Genomic DNA, 22,706 nt, shown 5'->3' on the forward strand with positions numbered 1-22,706 from the left:
AAAAAGGGTCTTTAATGCAGCAGTATATGCAGAACAAACAGAGAAAAATGTGGGTCTTTAACAATAACTGCTTCCGGATGTGGCCTCAGGGTAGAACTCTGTGTTTGATCTTAATGTTTAGGAGTCTGTGACGGAAGTTCGCAGAGCAGAAAATGTCAGATCAGAGTTTGTCTCCGAGTCCTGAGGACAAACCGCCGTGCAGAAAAATAGCCTCTCGCACTTCTCTTCGATAAACTCAAAAGGAGGGAGTGCTTTGTAACATGCTGAATGAACACACCCTAACAACAAACACATTTCAGACTAATCCAGGCAGCTTTTACATCAGTTATGGTACTGGCATGTCTTACTTGGATCAGATTTGGGTTGGGGAACTGCTATGTGGACCAAAAGAGATCCACATGTCAAACAGAAGTCAAATATTGCCATTACGTTTCAAAATTTTAAGGAAAATTAAAGATAACGGTCATGTAATGTATTTGTTGTATTGACTCTTCTTAACATCTTTACATTATCTGGAAAACAATCAAAAGGTTTTTCTTTAGATTTATTTTAAAGGGATGCTTCACAACATCAATCTTAACTTAGATCCAGACTTGAATTAAGTTTTGTGTTATATCAGAAAGGAGAATTCTTTTCCCCCTTCTCATGAATTCAATCAGCCTTCCCCCTGATCTGGCAGCCTGAGAAGCTCTGTTCTTCAACCATGTATGCATTTAGCCAGAAGAACATGTGTTTCTGGGGCTTGAGGTGCACATTTAAAGAGAGAGGCTGCAGCGTTGTTTATTTTTGTCAGCAGGAAATGTTTCACATCTGACAAACAAGGAGTTTTGAAGTGTCACCTCTCCAGTTTATGCAGCCCTCGTTCACATTTTCTGGATCATGGATTTCAGTGACACCAACATAAAGAGAGTCAGAATGAAATCCTTTTGTTTTGGCTCTGGTATGATACCCAGTGAACCTTGGGTTGTTGTTAACCCTTGTGCTATCTTAGATGACCCCACCCTTACTTTGACGTGTTCTCCCTACCATGACAAAGGTGGATAAAGGTGGAAAGATTTCATGTAATCCATGGACACCAGTGAAGATCACAAATCATTGAAGAAAAAAGGTTCAGAGCACGGTCTAGTGGGTCTAGATGACCCAACTCCCAATGTCAAAGTGCCTAGGATAGCACAAGGGTTAAAGCACTGAACATGCTCTCACTGTAAACAAGAACTCAAAGTATGTATTTGTTTTTAATATGAGCTAAACCCAAACAAAATTTGGTCAAAAAGAATTTGAAACAAAAATTCCAGAAACCAAATCAAATTTTCCAAAAAGAAGAAATAAGAAATGAAACGACAATGAAATCTAATTTTCAGAAATTAAAATTAAATGTTAAAAACAAAACACTATAAGAAAACGGAAGAGGTCAACATAAAGGGACGTCGCTGATTGGATAATGAAGTTTTAGTTTTGAATTTTTTCAATTGCATTTTCAATGTCTACATATTAATAAAGGTTTTACAATTAATACAGAGAATGTCCAGTGTCGCTGGACCTTTTCCGGTTTCTTCTTTTGTTTCATTTGTTTACATTTCATCTTGATTTCTGGAAATTACTTTGGTTTTCTGAAATGTTTCTTTTTTTAAAACGGAAAAGGTAGATCCCACGGGACATTGCTGATTGGTTTTGTCCATCATCATCGGTTATCCATCATTTCAAACAAAAGTTATTTAGCATGAATTGATACCATTAATTATCATCCAATCAGCAATGTCCTATATAACAATTTTCTGGTTTCTTATTGTGTTTTGTTTTTTAACATTTCAGTTTGATTTCTGAAAATTACTTAAGTTTTCCAAAATGTTTCATTTTTATTTCAATTATTTTTTTTATTGCGTTTTGGTTTATGGAATTTAGTTTACATTTTTAAAATGTAATGATGTTTATTTTTAATATTTGTTTTGCTTTTTTAATTGTTGTTGTGTTCTTTAATACTTGCTTGCGTTGAGTGATTTGTTAGTGTGACTTTCACTTCAGGCCCACTGTAACCATCTAACATCCTTATCAGCACACAAATAACTGCAACCTAGATTTTGTTTGGTTTCTGAAACCAGACTGATGCACAGCTTAGTCAAAAACCTGAGAAACAGAAAAAGGTTTGGTTTCATTGTGCAGAAGCAGTCCTCTGCAGCAAAGCAGGACTGTGATGTCATCAATAACGCAACATTTATACATTTTTGTGGTAATCCCAGCGTCATAATGAAAAAGTGTGTACATGTGTTGAAAGGGTAGCACCTTCACAACAAAAGTCACAGAAAAGAAGAAAGGATTATTTTACAAAGTCTTGAAACAAATGAGACCTAAAATGTCAAGCACGGTAGTGGAAAAGTATTAATGTGGGTTTAATGTGCAGCACTGAATGAAGCATGAACTCTTTTTTTTACAAATCAGCTTATCCAAAATAAATTTGAGCTAGTAGAAGTTAAATTTTAAATGTATTAAATCTACAATAAGGACTGCACAATTGTGCTGTGGTTAAGCATTGTGGCCTCAAAGTGTAAAAAAATATTGAATTGCAGCAGTCTTTTTTCTATGATTTTCTCAGGGCCTTCTGGCTTCCTCCCACAATGCAAAAGCATATTTGATGAGATAATTGGTGACTCAGAAGCTTTGCTTAATAGTGATCGTAAGCTTGTGCTTGTCTCTGTTTGTTGACCCTGCAATAAACCGAAGGGCTGTGTACCTCAAAGCTAAATGTTGGCCTCCATGAGCCAACGGATCTGTTTTTATTTTAAAAACAAGTGAAAGCATGGGAGACATAATGGCTTTAAAAATTCTTCAGAATCTTTGAAGTTTTTATTGTAGTTCCACAAAAAAAAATATATATATAATTTCTGGCCTCTTTGCAGTGATGTTTTCCTATCATCAATGTCAAATTTTCTGTTTGACCAAACTTCATTTATTTGTTCAAATCTGTCCAAAATTTTAATTTTAATATACATATATATATAATTTACAGTAACCACAAATGTTCTAAAACAAAAGGACCACTGCTAATAACTGTTGACAAATGTTAGGCCTGTTATGGTTTTGCTTCACGGAATTTTTGTTTTCTAAAGAAACAGGCGACAAAACTCCAGCATCAAGGAACCCTGATGAGCCCTAAAAAAGCACAAGATGCAAGGCAGAAAGGAAATTGGAGAAAGCGAACAATAAGGAGAATAGATGAAGAATAACCCGTACAGGAGGCTCGGAGTCTCAGCTCCAGCATCGTTCTTCATGCTGCCAGTCCGAGCGTGTGATTGCAGCAGCTAATCAGAAAGTCATCTGCAGCGACATTTCCTCGCCGGCGTCAGGTAATTACAGCACATGCATTATGGAGAAGCCTCAAAAAAGCCAGGAGGTGTTTCTTTACTGCTCAGCTGCTGATTGAACGCTCATCCGTCTGCTCGCCGCTCTGTCTCTCGCAGAGACTGTGTCTCCTCCTGTAATGATGCCATTAAGGCGTCCCTCCCCCTGCCTCTTCTGCCTCACCTTCTCAGCTGTCAGGAGAGACTAAGTGGAGCACAAGCAAAAACAAACAGCGTCTAAGCTTCACCTGCTCGTTAACTCTGTCTTGACCCTCTTTAATGGATGACGAGATGGACAAGATCGAAACCTCGGAAAGAAAATCTGCTAAAAACAAGAGCGACTTTTTCACAGCCGCTGATTTAAAGTTTAAAGCTTACAAAACTTGGTCAGTTAAAGACTCAGACAGGCTTAGAGTTTTATGAGTGTGGAGCTGCTGATACTTTTATTTTCTTATAATTTAGTTTCTCCTGCTCTATTTACTAATTATTTTCACCTTGGCTCCACCCAGAATCACCTTTTCGTGTCCTTTGACTTGGTTTTGTTCCGTCATCTTGCTCTAAAAAAATACAACAAAATGTTGAGAATTTCCTAGACTTGTTTTGTGGCTCATCGGGGTTCCCTAATGTGTGTGTGTGTGTGTGTGTGTGTGTGTTTGTGCTGTGTGTGAGTTTCCAGCTCTTGCGGAGTTTCAGCTTCTCCTTTTGCTGTCGACTCAGTCTTTTGCAGCGCTGATTGAGGTTTCCATCTCCTCCAATAATCAGGCTGGGAGGGAGGTTTAAAAATTCCCAGAAACCCCTGCTCCAGTGGTGGCTGAGTTTCTTTGAGAAATCTGTTGTATCGCCTCCCCCTGCTGTCTGACTGTGTTTATGAACACTTCACCCCCCCCAGCACCACCACCGCCTTTCTATTCATGCTCCAGTAATATAGGGTGGGAAATTCCCTGAGATCTAAGAAACCCATGCTGCAGGACCAGATGATATCTCAGGAGTCGCTATCAAGGAGTGTGCGGGTGAGCTGGCTGGTGTCCTCACCAAACTGTTCAACTTCTCCTTGTTCAATGCCTCTGTTCCAAGCTGCCTTAAATCTTCCACCATCATCCCCATCCACAAAAAGTCCACCATAAACTGCCTCAATAACTACAGACCCATTGCCTTCATGCCTGTTGTCACAAAGTATTTGGAGCAACCAGACTCCAGCCAAATCCTTTACTGTCTCCCAACTCCCTTCGGCCCTCTCTAACAGATTAACAGAAGACACCATTGCCGTGACCCTACACACTGCACTGAGTCACCTGGAGAAGAGGACTTCAGCTCAGCATTTAACACCATCACCATCATAGACAATCTCATCTCCCAACTACTGAGTCTTCAGATCTCCCCGCTCATCTGCCACTAAAGGACTTTTTCACCAACCACCCAAAACAAGTCAAACTCGGTCCCACCTCTTCTCCACCATCCTGTTGAGCACCCACTCCGTCTAAGGCTGAGCCCCCTTCTGTTCACCCTGTACACACCGGACAGCCCCACCTCCTACACCTCCAATGTAAACTTCAAATTCGCATTTTCGTGTATACATAGACCTTTCATTGCAAGCGGCCGCTTGAATAGCAGTGTGAACGTAGCTTAATAAATGGCTGTGCTGCCAAGTTTAACCCTAATGGTTTTCAAAATGTCTCTATGTTACTTGTTTTTATCCCCCAGATCAGGAGAAATATATCAAATGTTATTTTTTTACGTTTCTGCACATTAAGAATCAAATCATAACTGCCGGAATAGCTTTTAACACAGAGTTAACGAGAAAAGTTTACTTTGTTTAGTTGGATTCCAGCATGATGCGTTTCTTTTTGTCAGGTCACTTTATATTCCTGCTTAACAAGGAGAGTTCAGCTGAGGCGCCAAGCTAATTATCAGTTGGATCTTCACAAGGGAGAAGGTGACTGGAGGGGAACATTTAAATCTCTTAAATGAACCTGTGTCTTCAGATGACTCCTTCAGATTGCCTTTTTTGTTCTTGTGCACACACACACACACACACAGACAGAGCCAGGATAAAGGCACACACTCCTGATCAGAGGCGACATAGCTCCGCTGACGGGTTTGTATGAGCTGCCAGCGCTCAGATGAAGATGAGTCGGTACCACAGCTTGTTAGGTAAAAGCTGTCGTCTGTAACAAACACACCGACAGCACACACAGCTGTGTTAGAAGAGATTGGAACAGTTTGTCGTCACATAAAATATGTATTCTTTTCTTGTCGGGTTTGTCATGTTGATGCTTAAATGCTGAAATCTGGAGGCAAATCTGATTTTCCCTTAAATTTTCAAGAGTCTTCTGTCCGTCTTTTCTTATAACATGGATTTCTGACGTTTTAATTTCCCTGAAGGTCTATCTCTGCTGCTGTGGAAAAAGATTCAGTCAGAGGCTGCACGTCGATGCAGACCAGTGGAGCTCAGCCAGTAACAGCAGATATGACCAGAGGTGATTTGATGTTAAGGACGGATGCTGCTTTCTGATGAGGGATTTTTTTTAGGATGTAAACACAGAATCAGAAACCGTTCAGTCTGGTTTTGTGAGGGGAAGACTGAAGAAATAATAAGAAGACAATATCTTTAGCTTTAGGATATTTCAACCAGATTAACCTTGGTAGGAAATCAAACATAGAAATAAAATCCAATCTCAGATAAAAAGATGGAGAAACTTTCTGTGGAAGCTACAGAATCTTATCTCAAACTGTTCACTTCTGCAGATTCTAGAGCTCCTCTTTAAACTCTACTATTTAAAATGTGTCTGACTGATATGACATCAGCAGGAAATGAAAGTCTCAGAGGATTTCAGCTCTTTCAGACATTTGAAAGCAGACTACACATGTTGATGACGTGGACTTTGTTCTTTCTGCTCAGCTTTGTACTTTTCAGGACATCTGTAGGAACTTACTGGTGTTCAGCCTCCTCACATTCCTTTCTTTTAGTAGCTGTTCAAAAAAAGACTCCTGTAAAACTTGAAAACATCTTTTGGATCAGCACAGATGTCATCTCAAAGCTCTAAAGCTCTGTTCACACTAGTCTCTGCAACATGTGTTCAAGTTACCACTTTTAACGAAATATCTCTGTAAATGCACATAAGCGAGCATTTCAGTCTTCCGCATTCGAAACTCTTGCTTTCACGCTTAGCTACGCAAGATTTTATGACTGTTTTCGGGCCGAACTTGCATTGCCAGTCAAACCAGGTGGACTTTGACCAATCAAGAGTTTGGATTTGGTAGCAACGTATGGATTTGGCTTATCTAGCAAACCCAGACAAATCAATGAGCCTGAGGATGTCTGCCTTTGTTTTTCAAACAAAGATAAACCAAGGCGACTCTCCTGGCATGATGGTTATCCATATCCGCCATTGCAAGGACGCTAGCAATTAACCGAACTGTTTCTGTTTTTAAATCTCCCAATTTAAGCAATAAAACGTTTTGCATCAGCCAATTCGGGCACTTTGACATTTTGCACCAAGCCTCTTCAACTGTAGGTGCGGACATACGCTAGGAAACAGGAGAAAAATAAAAAGAAGAAGCCTCTCCCTGCTTGTCCAGTGTGCACCATAGGCTAAAAATACGTTCAAAAACGTGTCAAATGCCCGTTGTATGTGCACATAGATTTAAAGACAGATCCAGCACAGAAAAACTGCAATGAAAGACAAAGGGAAAATGGGCTAAAGAATCTTAAACACAAAAAATGTGTCAAGCAAAAAATAAAAACATGCCAAAACATGTTCTTTAACCCTTGTAATACAGTGCTTTGTTATCCAGTGCTGACTGATCTTTATGGAAAACATCAGTTGTTTTTGGTATTTTTGTTTTGATATTGTAAATATGGAATTTCCAAGTAATAGCCTCGTCAGTAACAACACCCAGAAAGTTAACTACCTTCACTCAATATCTATTTCAAATGAAATATTTAGATTTGCATTTCTTCTGCTAAATATCATAGACATGTTTTTTTACATGCTTTTTACAAGTTTTTAACTTTCACATTGAGATCTTTATGAAGACTTTTGGACTTCAGTATTTTTTGTTCCAGTATTTCAACTCAATTATTGCACAAATGGATAGATTACGTCTATAAAACAGGTAACAATAATCTGTTTTTACAAGGTGCTTCACTTAATTTCTGCAGGTTAACTCCCTCTTTCAGGTTGTTCTCCTCGGCTTCAACTTAAAACCGTTTACAGCTTCACATTTGTAAAAAAAAGAAAAAAGAAAAAGAAGCGGGAAGCTTTACTGCATTTCACTGAAAAATAAATCGAAAACATCATTTTAGGATCCTGGTTATCGGTCTAAAGGAAGGAGATAAGTTACTCTTTTATTTATTGCTTCTAACCTGCAGAGTCTGTTCTACTGTTATCCCACAAACCTTCACGTCAAATCTCTGACAGTCCATAAACAAGGAAAGCATTTGCAGCCAACGTATCGAGGTTAAAAGATTTTTTAGAAGCCTTTTTGCTGTAGGTCTTCAAAATTTATACTTTAAAAATGAATATTTCTATAGAGTCGTAACCTCAATAGAAATGAAATGCAGATTTTCAATACCCCTCAAGAAGTTTTTGGCAGCAGTGAGTAGTCTCTTCGCTTCTTCATTTTGATGTCTCTTTAAACTTTCAATCCACAGAAAGATAAAGGCAAGTTGTTGCCATGGTTACAGCTCCTGTTTTAGCAGGTTGAACTGTAAAGGCTCACCCCGATAGCAGTTTTTGTCCCAGAGCAGAAGTGTGTTATTCGAGGGAAGAAGACAGGAAATAAAGCACGGACAGATGGCTTCTTACACGTCATCCACCTACTCCTCTTCATCTTCTTTGTCTGAAACACTAAGCCACCGGGTTCAAGGCACCCATGTGCACGCAGAGATATGAGGATGTGCTGTTTAATCCGAGTCTATGTTTAAAACATGATCAGTATCCACAGACACAGATGTCCTCGTGCACATACTCGGAGGTGCACACATTCTGCATGAGAGCTGCTCAGGGGAGCAGATGAGATGTCTCTAAGGCTTTATATGCTCACTTTCAGGTTTTTTTGGTTTTTTTTAACCGCACGCCACATCAGGGTCGGTGTGCTCATTCTGGTGCTCTTTGCTTTTAGAGAACATAACATTTTATTTCAGAAAAAAAAAAGGCGCCGTAAACACAGTGGAGAAATGGCTAAATTATATCAACTTCCAGCAGCAGCTGTTTGACAGAAAATAGAGCCGCATGTTTTTCCAACACTTGACATACATGAGTTCAGATTTCATCCTCTAAATGACACTCTTAACTTAAGAGATTGTTTGTGGGGTGTTGCTGCTTCTGCAGCCATACCTCCCTCAGCTGTTTATGTTTTTCTTGGCGCTGATGTGAAGTATCACTTCTATGGTCACTGATTCCGCAGAGACAGAAAAATTGAAACGTACAGTTTCTCACCAAGTCACTGTCAAGACGATCCGCAGAGATGCTTATATATGCATGTGGACGAGCCACACAGAGTGCGGACTTTGCATGTTTAATCTAAATTATGACAGAAACATAAAGTTTGAATCACGTCCAACAAAGGCGAAGCAAACACCAAAAACTTTAAATTCTCCACATTTTAAGCCTTTCTAAATCTGACTTGCTTTTGAAACAAAAACTCTCACTGATCCATTACATGGTTTATCCATTTTTCCTTTTAACTCTCCACCTGTGAAGTTTTTTGTGTGTTCCAATAAAAGCATCAATTAAACCTGAACTTTGTCAACAAAGATGCAGGAAACGCATAAAAGAAAGAGTGACTTGAGATGAGAGCAACATGGAACAGCAGTGGACAGAACTGAACAAAAATTAGAATTTATTGTTTCTTAATAGGAAAATTATTTTATGTCTTGCAGCAAAAAAACAAAATATTCTGAATGTTTTGAAATGGCAAATTGAAATTACCTTTTTTGAAACGTTTAAAGCTTTGATTAAACAAATTTCAAAAAATTGTGAAGCTAATTTATTGATTAAATTTGGACATTTTGAGTTTTAAGGACCCAAAATGGTCTGATAGTGGAATAGCATCTTACTAAATCATCTTACCAAAGGGCATCCATCCATCCGTCCATCCATCCATCCATCCATCCATCCGTCCATCCATCCATCCATCCATCCATCCATCCGTCCGTCCGTCCATCCATCCATCCATCCATCCATCCGTCCATCCATCCATCCATCCATCCATCCATCCATCCATCCATCCATCCATCCACCCACTCATTCACTCATTCATTCATTCATTCATTCATTAATTCATTCATTCATTCATTCATTCATTCATTCATTCATTCAATTTTTTCAAAGAGTAATTGACTTACTTTGGATGAGCCGTTTGTAAAAGGCCTTGCTAGTCAAAAATGAGAGAGATCATTTATATTTTACTTACCTTTAAAACAACTGATTGTGACACAAGTAAACTAAATCATATACAAATAAATTGGATTGATATTTGAAGTACAGTCATGTAATTAATTTAGCAGTGTTTTATTTTCCTGTATCTCACCTCATTTTTTAAGTATTTTTTGGATGAAATATCTTTGAATAATCTTTGACATAAGGCTTCTGTTGAAACTGGTCCCTCTCTAGGACTGCCGCCTTCCTGGACATCCGCTTGCTGGACTCCACAGACTGAGAGGGATGCGCTCTGGCGGTCTGACAAGCAGGATACTCCAGGCTTTACGGGGAGACTAAACACTAATCTGACAAGAGCCAAAGCGAGGCAGGGCGAGGCGGTGCTGAGCTGCTGACACTGATCATGCTAAACACCCTTTCTCCTTCTTCACACCAACTTAATGTCTCCTCCTCTTCTTCCTCTTGTAATCACTCACTCTGCCCTCCTCTGTGCATAAAAACTCAGAGAAATCCACAGTAAACCCTTCAACCACAACCTCTTTTGAGATATCGTTTTTTTCAGCTAAAAAAATGACACAAGAAAAAAGTCACCTGGTACTACAGTTAGAAAGCCTGCAGTGAAACAGCGCTGGCCTCCATCTTTTATATGTGCTGGACCTATGCAGAGCTGGAGCATGGATTCCAACTACTAAGAGCTAAGACATGATACACATGATACACTCTGGAGAGCATGCCAGTTCATTGCCAGGCTATGCACAACAGAGTTTGAATCAGGACGTTTTTTGCTGTGAAGGTACGTTCACATTGCCCTCTGCAATGCTCTTTCAAGCAGCCTACAAATGTGAAAGTTATAGTCCCATTAGCTGTCATGTACCTGGCTGTGAGAAATTTCTTATCTGCATTTGACCCATCCCACGGGGGAGCAGTGAGCGGCAGACACAGCTGTGCTCTGGAACCATTTGGTGGTTAAACCCCCCAATCCAACCCCATATTGCTGAGTGCATGCAGGGAGGCATTGGATTCCATTTTTAGAATCTTTGGTATGACTAGGCTGAGGATTTGAACTCACAGCCTTCCAGTCTAAGGGTTTGTTCTCCACCACAAGGCCACTGCACTTGTTTCTCTTTCGGCTTTTCCCATCAGGGGTTGCCACAGCGAACGAGTCGCATGGTAAACTTGGCAATGTTTTACGCCGGATGCCCTTCCTGACGCAACCCTCTCAAAGCAACCAGGCTTGGGACTGGCACAGAAGTAGAGAAGGGAACAGGAAGAAGCCCGGAGTCGAACCCTGGTTTCACGGACGGAAGGCGCCGCAAACCAGCACGAGCTAAACCGGCTCCCACAAGGCCACTGCACTTAAAGATGTGTTTTGGGCTTCTGTGTTCAAAACTCCAGTATTCACGCATAGCTAAGCGAGTTTCCACAACCGTTTTCAGGCGTACGAAACATGTGTCCATTGAACACAAGTTGAAATTTGAACCGGGTCAAAGTTTGACTAATCATGGACTCGGATTTGGTAGTGACGAAAAGATAGCGTCCTTTTTCATTCATGGAAGTGCCAACCATTTTAAAAATTGATCATGGAGGAGAAATTAATAATTGGCTGGAATTCTATGACACAGAGTCATACATATACCCCAATAGTGCTGTGAGAGAAAAAACCTGGAGTAAGATTCACGAGATTTGAAATTTATGTACCAAATCTTTTCCAACTGTTGGTGGTGGACGCGGTGGTAAACTGTAGCAAAACAAAAAGAAGTATCCCAGCTTGTCCAGTGTGAACACCATATTCTAAAATGCATTCTTAAATGTGTGTTACATCCCAGATGTGATTGTAGCATTAGACAATGCCATTTCCCTTTGCAATCCAAAACACCAAATAATAAAATAAAAACTCTGAAAAGTTTTTGATCCATATTGCTAAAATTCAGGTACATCCTGAAAAGAATGAGCTATATTTGACTTGTTTGCTTCTTCCTACCTGGATTGGCTTCATTATAAATGAACTAAACAAGATAGCTTCAAAATTAACATCAGCATGTGGGCAGAGTCATTTTTGGAGCCTGAAATAAGACCTTGCCTCCTCTGTAGCACCTTTTGCCAGCTCTCAGGCATTCTTCTCCAAAGTGGGATTAGTCTTATCTAAAATAAGAGAATTAAAGCTCTTTTCCAGTTGTTTCCACCACTCAGGGCTCAGCTTAATGAGGGCCAGTAATAGACTTTTTCCCTGTGGTTAACTTGCTAAAGCCCTCGCAGCACCTCTGGCTGTTGGTTTTCAGTTTGGTCGGCTTGACTAAAAGTTCAAATGCAGATGAGTTCTGTATGTTTTCATGCATTTTGTCCATCAGTGGAGAAGAGGCGAACTGGCTTTATCCGTACGAGTGTCAAACAAAACGGATTCCTCAGAAAGAAACTGTGATGTTCTGCTGTTGCAGGGAGCGCCGCTGTCAGCCCTACAGCAGATTTCCAAGTGGAATATCTGCCAAAGTCAATGCAGAATGTACTGCAGGCATAAACAAATGCACTCATTATTCATGCTTTTTTAGTTTCTCTTTGTATTTTCACTGAAAATAAACCAGCTTGACTCTTTAAAAAAGCAGGTTTGTTATTCTTCTAGCTCTCATCATTACTGTAGAGCAGCTGGATTCACTGACCACTGAGCTCCTCTTCCCTCATCAAAACATTAGGGCTTAATCCATTCAGTGCCACAAAAGTTATTCAATTCGGTACAAAGGCAAAAACAATCTGAATGTAAAAAATGTCCTACCATGGCAAGGCATTTACATGCAGTAATTGAAAGATCCACAACAAAAACACAATGAAATAAACAATAAACAGGAGAAAAGAAAAAGAAAAGACCCTGAACTTAGAAAAGAAATGGAAATGAATGAGATGAAAAGTATGGAAGTGGCAAAATTCAGAGGGTATTCACTGACCTCTGCAAAAATAGTCTTATGAAAGTAAAATGACTGTTGTTTCAAGTATAAATGTCTCACTTTCTCTCTTGCAAGAACAGTAATGTTGTCAAGAAAGTTTTTCAACGGCAAACTAATCTTAGTTTAAGAAACAAGTGACTAGAATTTATTTTTCATAATTTCTTTTATAATTTTTCTCATCGCTTTCGCAGATTTTTTGCTTATTTAAAGACATTTTTCCATTTAAAAGACGTATTGACTTACTTCAAGGTGTCTGTTTTTTTATAGCGTTTTGTATAATTCTGACTGTAAAACAACATCAGGAGAACTTTTAGGTCTGTTTTCTAGGAAATCGGAAGGTGCTTCAGAGACCTGATGACAGGAAGTGCAACTGCTATGATCTTTTTGGGAGATGCATGTCAACAGTAGATCCCAGTGAATATAAAAAGCAATGATCTGGCTTCTATAAATCTGATGAGACGCTTTTAATGCATTTTTTGACTGTGTGAGAGAACTCAACCAAGTCAGTGGGATGTCCTCCTGAGCTGGCTTATTTCCAGCTCTAACGAAACTACATCAACTCAGTCGCCATTAATTCGCAATATGGACACTGCCATACTGGAACCAGATGACGTCAGTGAGCAGTGAACGGTCCAAGTCATTCTGAGTCACTGTTTCCATGGCAGCCACTCTCGCTAATCCGAAGTGAGGTTGTTGGAAGTCGACACCTCTAACACTGAAAGCGGGCTCTGGAGAATCTCTGGAGAACATTTATTGAGACATTGATGGGTCAGTTTATAATTTGAAGAACTTGCAATAAAGAAGGAGAAATATAAAAAAAATATATAGGATTAGCAAGAACATGTTAAAAATACACTACATGCAGGAATGGTTATTCTGAAAAAGAGAATGACTGAGTAATAGCTGTTAAGATCCGTCTTAAAAAAAGGGGAAATTTTGTTCTGAAAGAACTTTGAGCTCTTAAGGGGTTTATATCTTATTGGTTTCACAATTTCTTTTATTTTTTTCTGTCATTTTTATCATTTAACCTTTGAATTAATTTTCCTTCTGCTGTAACTCTACAAAGTTATTAACCATAGGATCAAACTAATCTTTGTCTAAATGAAAATTGTGAGAAAGTCAGGTATGATTTAAACAAAGCAGCAAATTAAATAACCCTCCTTAATGGAAATGTCAAACTAAGATTGACTGTTTTCTGAGGACTTTTGATAAAACCTCAGACATGCAGACACCGACAGAATGAGGATGACAGGTCATTATCAACAGGGCTCTGCAACACACACAAAAAAGAAAGATGGAAAATAGTGAATTCTCCCACCGCTCATTGACTTTTCACACAAGTTGTGCATTTACAGGACGCAGGAAAGTGGAGGGGGAGAGAAAAAGAACAGCCGGCTGCTGAGATAAGAGCATGCGAGTCAGAACGCAACAGGGAGAAATAAAAAAAAAAAAGAGCAGATGAGCAGCCAAATGAGGTCAGTTTAATTTTCTTGTCACAAAGGAACGGAACAGGGCATTCAAAAACTTCTATAAATCTATAGAAAGTTTAACATTGATGGTCTTCATAAAAAAAACTGAGCAGAGAGAACACGAAACATAGAAATCCTTTCATGTGGACATCGTCCTGTAGCATCGTGTCAAATGTCAGGAACTCTGCAGCCTTGATTTTCAACGATTATCAAAAGAAGCAGGCAGAGCGTTTGCAGCAGCAACTTCTGTAACAGTTCCGCTATGGGAAAGAAACTCCAGGTGATATTTCTGTCCTGTTTCCCATTGAATGCCATTATCAAAGGTATCAAAAAAGGTCAATTTTCTGTCATTCAGAGCTTTGAAATTACTTTTGAACACATACAACATATTTTCCTGCTGATTTCAAAATGGCTGCTTCAGTAAAATCTCAAAAACAATTTTGGCGGGAAAGGTTGTGCTCATTTCAAAGCTTAATGGTAAAAATAACTCATCTATTGTTTTTTTGCTTTTGTTTTTCTAAACGACTACTTGCTGTATTGAAAGAATGTGAAACTTGTTGATATGAATGCCTTACTATACAGTTACACCATTTTAAAATTGTGTGAATGAATTTTGAGATGGTGGGTAAATAAGATGCTTTTTTCCCCTAAACTCTCATGTCAATATTTTTGCATCCTAATCTAACATTGTTTAGAGCAAAAACCTACAAAATAATTCAACGTATCATTATTGATAATGTCTCATCAAAAAAATGATTGTTGCTTCTTTTTGAGGCTTTCATCAAAAGGTTTAAAAACATCCTTATTCCAAAGAATTTTGTTTTTATTTTGTCAATTCTTTGATGGAGTGGACCTTACAGGTTTAAATTAAATTCACAATATCTGTCTAACAAAGCAAAAAAAAACAAAACAAAAAAAAAAAACCTAGAAAACCTTTTCACCCTCATTGAAATACTGTCCGGTATGTCGTCAATGTTTATAGACATTTTTCAGATGGATGAATGACAGAACCAAGAATTCTTAATGCCATTTCTGTCTAATTCTTCATGTCAACGGACAAAATAATAAAAAATCAAAGGCAGTGAAAATTAGTGCTACATCTTCAAGCCCCTAATAGAGTTCAGTTTGACATCAAATATGATGAAGTGTAAAAAATGAAGAAGTATGAATTCATACAGAGACTCACCACTGATAGTTGCCCTTTTTGGCAGAATGGTAATGGCTCCCACAGCAGCATCCTCCAGCTGGTAGATTGGACTGTTTTTGGATCCCCAGCTGTCGGAACCAATCCACAGGAAGTGACCGATTTGCTCGGCTCGCTTGGTGGCGTTCAGGATTCCCCTGCACCCGAACGCAACACGGAGTCAAAAGAGACAGATCTTTTCATCATCAGTCATAATTTTTTTGAGCGCGAGCTGAACAGGACATCAATCTCCCGTTCCAGAACGTTATTATTTTTCAGCTTTTCATTAAAAAAAAAAGGTTTTAAAAGACAAAAATGTATTTACAGTGTACAGTGTTATCCACAAATTCATTCAACGGCACAGATTGAGTACCTGATGTCCTCATCAGAGGCGAACAGGATGACCGCTCGAGCGTAACGAGTGTTAAGCAGGAGCCGAATCGTTTTGTCAAAGTCAGGAGGTTTGCGATTGTGGGGGATCTTCAGGGACTGAGCGATACAGATTCCACCTGAGGAGACAAAAGAAAACAAAATAAAAATTGGAGGTAACATCCTGCTAAGTTGCTGCAGGAGGATCAAAAAGAGTTATTTACTGGCTTTACTGTCAATGACTTTAACCTTTCAGCAGCATCCTTAAAGGGTTCTCCCCAGAGTTTGTTCTGGAGGTTGAAAGCAGCAGTGAAAGTCACTGCAACTGAAGCGAGTAAAAAGACGGAAAAACAGGAAGAGAAGAAAGAGGCTGCAGCTCCGCTGACATTACAAAAACTGCCTACATCTAAGCAGCAGAAGTCTTCAGCCTGAGACGCTGCAGCTAGCAAAAAATGTCACTCAACGTTTCCTCTTTCCCTGCAGAAGTCATTTCCGCTTTCATCTGCTCTGTGTTTCAACCCTTTAATTCCTATGAAGGTTCCACGGCACGACAATCGTTTTGGGGGAAAATCAAGGTTCTGTTTGAACTGTGCTGGCCCTGATAAACCCGAACCTCCCCGGTAATATGCCAAGGCTGCAGGGAATGATGGGTTTCTTATGTCTGCATAATCACTGCATCTGCTGCCATAAATTCACTCCACTGAGTTTGACAGCTGCCGAGAAGCAAAACTGAGCATTTTCACAACAAACACCCCAGAAATGGTAAATCATTACATTTTTGAGGCTCCGTGACATCACACATCTAGATACTTAAATACTCGTCACAATTTACCATCCAACAAGCTGTAAAATAGTACAAACCCAAACATGGTGAAAGCTTTTGACACACAATCGCAAATCAGTTTCATTTTATTTTACTCTTATTTTGGCCTTTGTTATTATTATTATCATTATTATCATTATTACACATTAAAAAAATTAGAACGATAAAACACAAGTTTATTTCTTAACAAAGTCTTTACGTTTGAAAATTGTTTCTCATTTACATAAAAAACTTCTCTGCAAATCCAATTTCTAAGGCAGTGATACAAGATAAGAAAAAAAAAAGTTCAAACCTGAAAAGTTGAAGTGTAAAGGACAATTTTTATTTTATTTTATCTTAAACACACACATTGGATTGTTCCTCACTGGTATCATCCAGGATTCTGATCAGTAAAAGTGATCCCTGAAGTGGGACGGGTGTGTTAACAGTTTTCCCTGGACAACAACGTTCAGAAAATGAGCGACTGGGTGGGAAAAAGTGAATGACTTTGTAATCCATATCCCATCCATAGGTCACTTCCTCACAAGACAGAACATTGTGATCTTACAACTAGTTGACTTAATTGATTAATCAATTTATATTCCTACGATCCAAGCAGATCGATCTGTCTAAGGCAAGTTGTTGATCGAATTGACCAAAACCATTATAAAATTGTTTGTTCTAATAACAAACAGTGGGCTGAACTTCATGAAACTAAAATGTGAATGATTTTTGCAATTGAGTCTTGTTAACTTGTTTGTTTGTACACATGATTCATTTACACTTCAATATCTTGAAAGAATACAAAGAATCTGGAAAAGTTCACCAGCACCGTTCAGTACCCAGGTATTTATCTCTGAGACACACTGGTTGGATATTTAGCTAAAAATGTACTGGATCGATTTTAGGTCAGTGAATCGGATCGTTCAAAACAAACCAATATTGACTAAGAATCATATCATAAACCACAAATTGAGCTATCCCTCAAATATGAATAATTTGAGCCATAAAACAATGTCAAAAAACAATAACATAAAAAAAGACATTGCAAAAATGCTGTTTATGAGTTTACTTTGGTATCAAGGTTTTCTTTGTCTAGCAGGATAGCAGCTATTTTTTGAAACCACTCTCCAGTGGTCATTTTTTGAATTGCATTTTTTTGTATTGCAGTGTCATATTACACTTTGGTTCTGCTCAAATTAGTGAGAACATGGGAGACGTTAACAGTAAAGGTTCTGAGTATCAAGAAAAGAACAAGTGCCAGAATAGTGCAGGCTAAAAGAAATCTTAATAGTGAAGGAACATAGCCACTTTCTTTACTGAATCCATGACAAGTATTTATGTATTTTGGTCCAGCTTTAACATCAAAAACCTCCTTTAATTGTGCTTCAAAAACCTACACAATCACATCTGTCACACAGACAAACTGCCACCTATTTTTATCTAATATAAAACATAAACAACAGAATATATTTAGTTATAGAAACATAATTCAAACTTTTTATATTTTTTTTCATTGTGCTATGTTGTCCCTCCTCTTTATTGACTTCGGGAATCTAAGTTAAAAATATGATAAGAAATACAATTCAGTTAAGATTCAAATTTTGAATAGGCAAGTAAACAGAAACCTAGACACACAGATGATCTCTAAGGTGGATGCAAATAGGTTTGTGAGCTGCCTGAAGAACCTGACCCACATCCAGGGCCTAAAAAAACAGCTGCACACCCACAGGGGGAGTCCAGGCATTTATACGTGCAGTTGTGTCCTCTAAAACTGAGTTTCATGAGATGCTTAACAATTAGTTGAAAATATTCTACTTTTACAACAGGGGATGTTCCACTACTCCGACATGTTAGGGCAGCTCACTCCCTGCAAAAGACTCACTTCTTTATTCTTTTTGTTTTTTTTTTGCTCCTGAATAATGTTTTTTTAATCCTTTATAATAGATGTGATCAACATTTCTTCAGGTTTTCTGGAGGACACATTTTTTTCTCAACTATAAATCATAATGGGTTACTAGAAGGAAAAGTTTCTCCTGTGTGCAAAATAAAAAAGCTTACTCATCAGGTTTTATGCTGGAATTATTCATAGGTTAGGTGTAAGGGCCTGGACAGTGAAACACAAAAAAAAAAATCAATAGGATCTCTTTGAAAATGTCATGCGAATGACAAGGTATGGAAAGAAGTGACAGGAAAACCTTGTCGAAGACTTTTGGAATAAACAACTTTTGATAAAAAAAACAAAAAAAAAAACACATGAAGCTACTTTACATTCAAGAACCTGCTGAAATGTTCTTGAACATGGGATTGTGTTCACACTGGACTGTCACTACTCGATGTCAGCACACATGATGTCCGCAACCTACAGTTAGAAGTTCAAAAAATCTTCAAAGAAGGTTTTTCACTGCTATATTCCGATTTATGAAAGACTTGGCGTCTTATAATTCCGGCAGACACAAACAGTGTTTTTTTGATTTCTCTTTCATGAGCAATTTTCAAACGGTTCGCACTTCCGTAAATTAAAGGGGACGTCATCCGGACGTCACAACTAAATCATTGTCTGTGATTGCTCAAAGTTCCACCTGGTTTAGCTTTCAACTCTCAATGACAAAATGGTAATGCGTTTTTTTATGTAAAGCCTGAAACCAGTCGTAGTCATTTGTGTAGCGACACGTAAATGCTGAAGCCTGAAACACGCATCTACATAGACTTTAGATTAAAAGTGGTTGCGTAAACACGCTTTGCCAAGGGGTTGGGGATTGCCTAAGAGTTTTTAGCATTACTGTGAATACTGTGATACATGAGACTATTATATGTAGAGACAGTTTTAGAGGCAAGATCTGAGCTTTCTCCAATTTTACTAGAAAGTTTGGTCTAAAGATTGTGGTTGTGGAATTCTCTATTTTTTGTGTTTCAGCATGGTGGTATAGTTTCATCATGTGGTGCACTTCCTTGTTTTTTTTAAATACTTAAAAGTCTTCTCTGGTGAAGAAGCAAAGAGGTCTAATCCAGCTCATACAGAAAAGCCAAAGCATGTTCCAGTTGGATCATCATCCCACAACCCTCAGCTGAGAGCCTATGCAGCTCAAAGAGTGGTCGTTGAGTCTCCTCATCTCAGATTCAGCTGCAGCTATGCATCAGATATGAGCACAGCCGAGCCGCTCTGGGCCCAGTCAACAAATGAATTAAACATTGGCCATTCAGTATTCAGCTACTAACACCACAGTGCCCTCGTCAGATCTCATATTTACAGTTTTCTGTGTGCGGACAAATTTACTGCATCAGGACTAAATCATCGCCGCACTCAGACAATATGAATGGGTTTCAGGGAAGATTTAATTTAAATGCCATGGTGGACTCAAGGCCAAGCCTCCACAAAGATGCCAGCCACCAAACTGTGGAGGGATGGAAATCTGAAGAGCTGAAAGCGATAATCATAATAATAATGGATTTCAGTAAAACATTTGCCTGCAGAACAAACTCCATCTGCTATTTTATGAATATTCCACAAGAACAATCACAGCAATCAGCATTTGGGTTCTGTCTGCTTATTTTTGCACATTTGAAAATCTACCAAAAGGAAGAGAACGTGGTCTACCTCTGAGTGTTTTTGTGAAAAATGTGTTTCCTTCGGGTAAATATTTCTGTTCAGCACAGCAAAGCTTATACAAACTTGTGCAATAAACTACGACTATGTCACAACGATTTAAAGCCGGCTTCTGACGCCTCCAGCTGACTACACTGGCGTTTTCTCCAACACAATAAAGCCAGCATGTGTCACTAGTGTGTGCCGTCTTAAAGAGGTATTGCTTATTTCAGGCAGTGACATCAGGTTGGAATAAAAAACAAATCTCACATTCCTTCAGGCCTTTACTGTAAAACAATTACATTCTGTGGCTTCCTCTGAAACCTCTGCACAGTTTGAGGATTGTTTTCAAAACCCTAAATAATTAAGTCTCCTCATCCCGGAGGCGCTGCGGAGGAGTGAGAAGATTTAAAATGTAAACCCCAAACTACAACAGCAGTCGGCGGATCGTAAGATTCCGCTCAAAACACTAAAGCACCGGTTTTCTAATTTTGTTTTATTTGCTTTAGTGATTTTCCCTTGCTCTTTAATATGGTCTGTTTTCAGTTTTTGGGCTTCCCTCCCAATCACAGCTTCAACTACGTCAGGGGTCTGCTGAGGTCCACATGTGGCTCTTTAAACCCCCCCCCATTGTGGTTCTGTGGCTGGAAAAAAAAGAAATTATGAAAAGTAAGGCTTATTTAGCATTGATTTAATGTGGGTTTGTTTGGTTTAAAATTATTGTGCTGAGGCGAAACTAGAGTAGTGAGAAAAAAACAAGTCAAGCTCTGTAAAATCCCTGCTGACATTGCACTAAGATGAGTTTTTTGTTCTACCATTCCTCCAGAATATACTGATTTTAAGAATCAAGCCAACTTTTATTTAAAAAAAACACACAATAAAGTTTAGAAGCAGTCAACATTATGTATTTCTTTCTATTGGATCATAAACAAATGAAGTCATGTTCCTATTTAGGTCAACAGCACTACGGTAGTTTAGTATGAAAGGAAAAGGATGACACAGCTAATACATAATGAAAATGGTTTTTTTTTTAATTGCTGTTTTTTTCTTTTTAGGGCTTCTTTTTGCATTTGAAGGGCAGTTTGCTGTAAATATTTGGACTTTTGTAAAGTGATACACAGTTGTAATATGCTGGAGTTGATTTACCCCTGCTTTTTTTTTCTTGTAGAAACTTTTCATGGTTAATCTCCTCGTATGAGATGGCAGTCAGCCTCCCTGCTGTTTGGTCTCATTTCCAAAAAATTGCACCGCTTCATGGTGTTCCTCCTGCTGCACAGCAGGGTGGGAGCATTTCACCTGTCTGCGCTCCAACTCCCGCTGGTTTATAATGAGCTCTTTTAAATGAAATGCAGATTACCTGGTTAATCCGAAGTGATATATAAGCTATCCATTCATACTTTAATGCAACAGGTGGTACGTAGTGTGTGGTGAAACAATGACAAAACAGACCAGTTCAAGGTCTGAAGTATAAAATGAGTTCATTTTTACATCAGTTTGACTATATTTGCTCTCTGTTTTGTTAATATCTGTACTTCATCTTTGTCATTTGATGTATCGATTCTTGTGGATGTTTTATTTATCTCAATCTGTATTGGTAAATCATAAATAACTGATCAGAAGATAAGATCTGGATAAAGATCATTTCAATAAAGGAAAGAAAAATGAAAGTTAAGTTAAGCAAAACAGGGGTGGGATTACATAAGTTTGCTTCCTCCGATTCCCTTTTAGGGAATTAATTAAACTCTTTTTGACAAAATTAATTCTTAAACTTCTTGTCTCATATTCTGTAGGAATAAGAGTTAATCTGTCTATTTATGATTACAAATGTATTATTTGCAAGTGTATATGGATGTAAGCGTATGTATTTTCCAAACCAATTCATCAATAATTATGTTATGTGTAGATGTACAGTACAGACCAAAAGTTTGGACACACCTTCTCATTCAAATGAATGGGAAGGCATGTCCAAACTTTTGGTCTGTACTGTATATCTCCGTAAAGATATATATTTCTGTTGTTGTTTTGTTTAATTTTAATCTTGTTTTGATTGCTTATAATTAACCATGTGCTAATCTAAATCCAATGGGGGCCTGTTCAACATATGGAGAAACCTAGTTTGGACACAAATGCTGATGGGTTGTCCTCATGGATTGTAGGTGCCACAGCCAACAAACACTATTTCATTCAATATTTGACCTATTAGGGATCACGTGAAAATTTAAACTCTCTATACATATCCAAACACATTAACCACTTTAAAATAATTCTTCAAGTTTATCGCAATCACATTTATCATGTGTTTTCCTACTTTACCCTAGAATTATGCAAAGCTGTTTTTTATAAGACTAAAATATCTCAGTAAAAATTTTTTAATTCACTTAAATTGGACAAATTAAATGTTTTTACACGCCCCAGTTTGTGGAAAAGGTTTTCTGAAGCGCAATATTCAAGTATAGCATAAGTGCAAATTAATATTTATCACTGAGTTGTCAAAGTCCCACTACGAACATCTTTTGATTTATTGTAAAAGCGGTTTACAGTTATCCTTTAGTTATAAATATGCTGTCTTTTGTCAAAATTAGAAAAAACAAAACAAAACTGTCATTAAAAAAAAAAAATGTTTCTGCAGTGCAGCAGTAATTC

The 22,706-nt window shown here is 38.3% G+C and overlaps 1 protein-coding gene across 2 annotated transcripts in view; it reads right to left on the reverse strand.

Moving 5' to 3' along the window:
• Nucleotides 1-22,706, reverse strand: part of grm7 (glutamate metabotropic receptor 7) — a 207,152-nt gene that overhangs the window by 76,636 nt on the left and 107,810 nt on the right. For both annotated transcript variants that reach the window (XM_004069018.5, XM_078947518.1), the window contains exons 3-4: nucleotides 15,680-15,815; nucleotides 15,310-15,464 (exon numbers count right to left, since the gene is read on the reverse strand). In XM_004069018.5, coding sequence (XP_004069066.1) covers nucleotides 15,310-15,464; nucleotides 15,680-15,815 — 291 coding nt within the window. The remainder of the gene's footprint in view (nucleotides 1-15,309; nucleotides 15,465-15,679; nucleotides 15,816-22,706) is intronic.

This window comes from Oryzias latipes, chromosome 5, assembly GCF_053564925.1.
Source record: "Oryzias latipes strain Hd-rR chromosome 5, Olatipes_Hd-rR_3.1".
Classification (NCBI taxonomy): Eukaryota; Metazoa; Chordata; class Actinopteri; order Beloniformes; family Adrianichthyidae; genus Oryzias; species Oryzias latipes.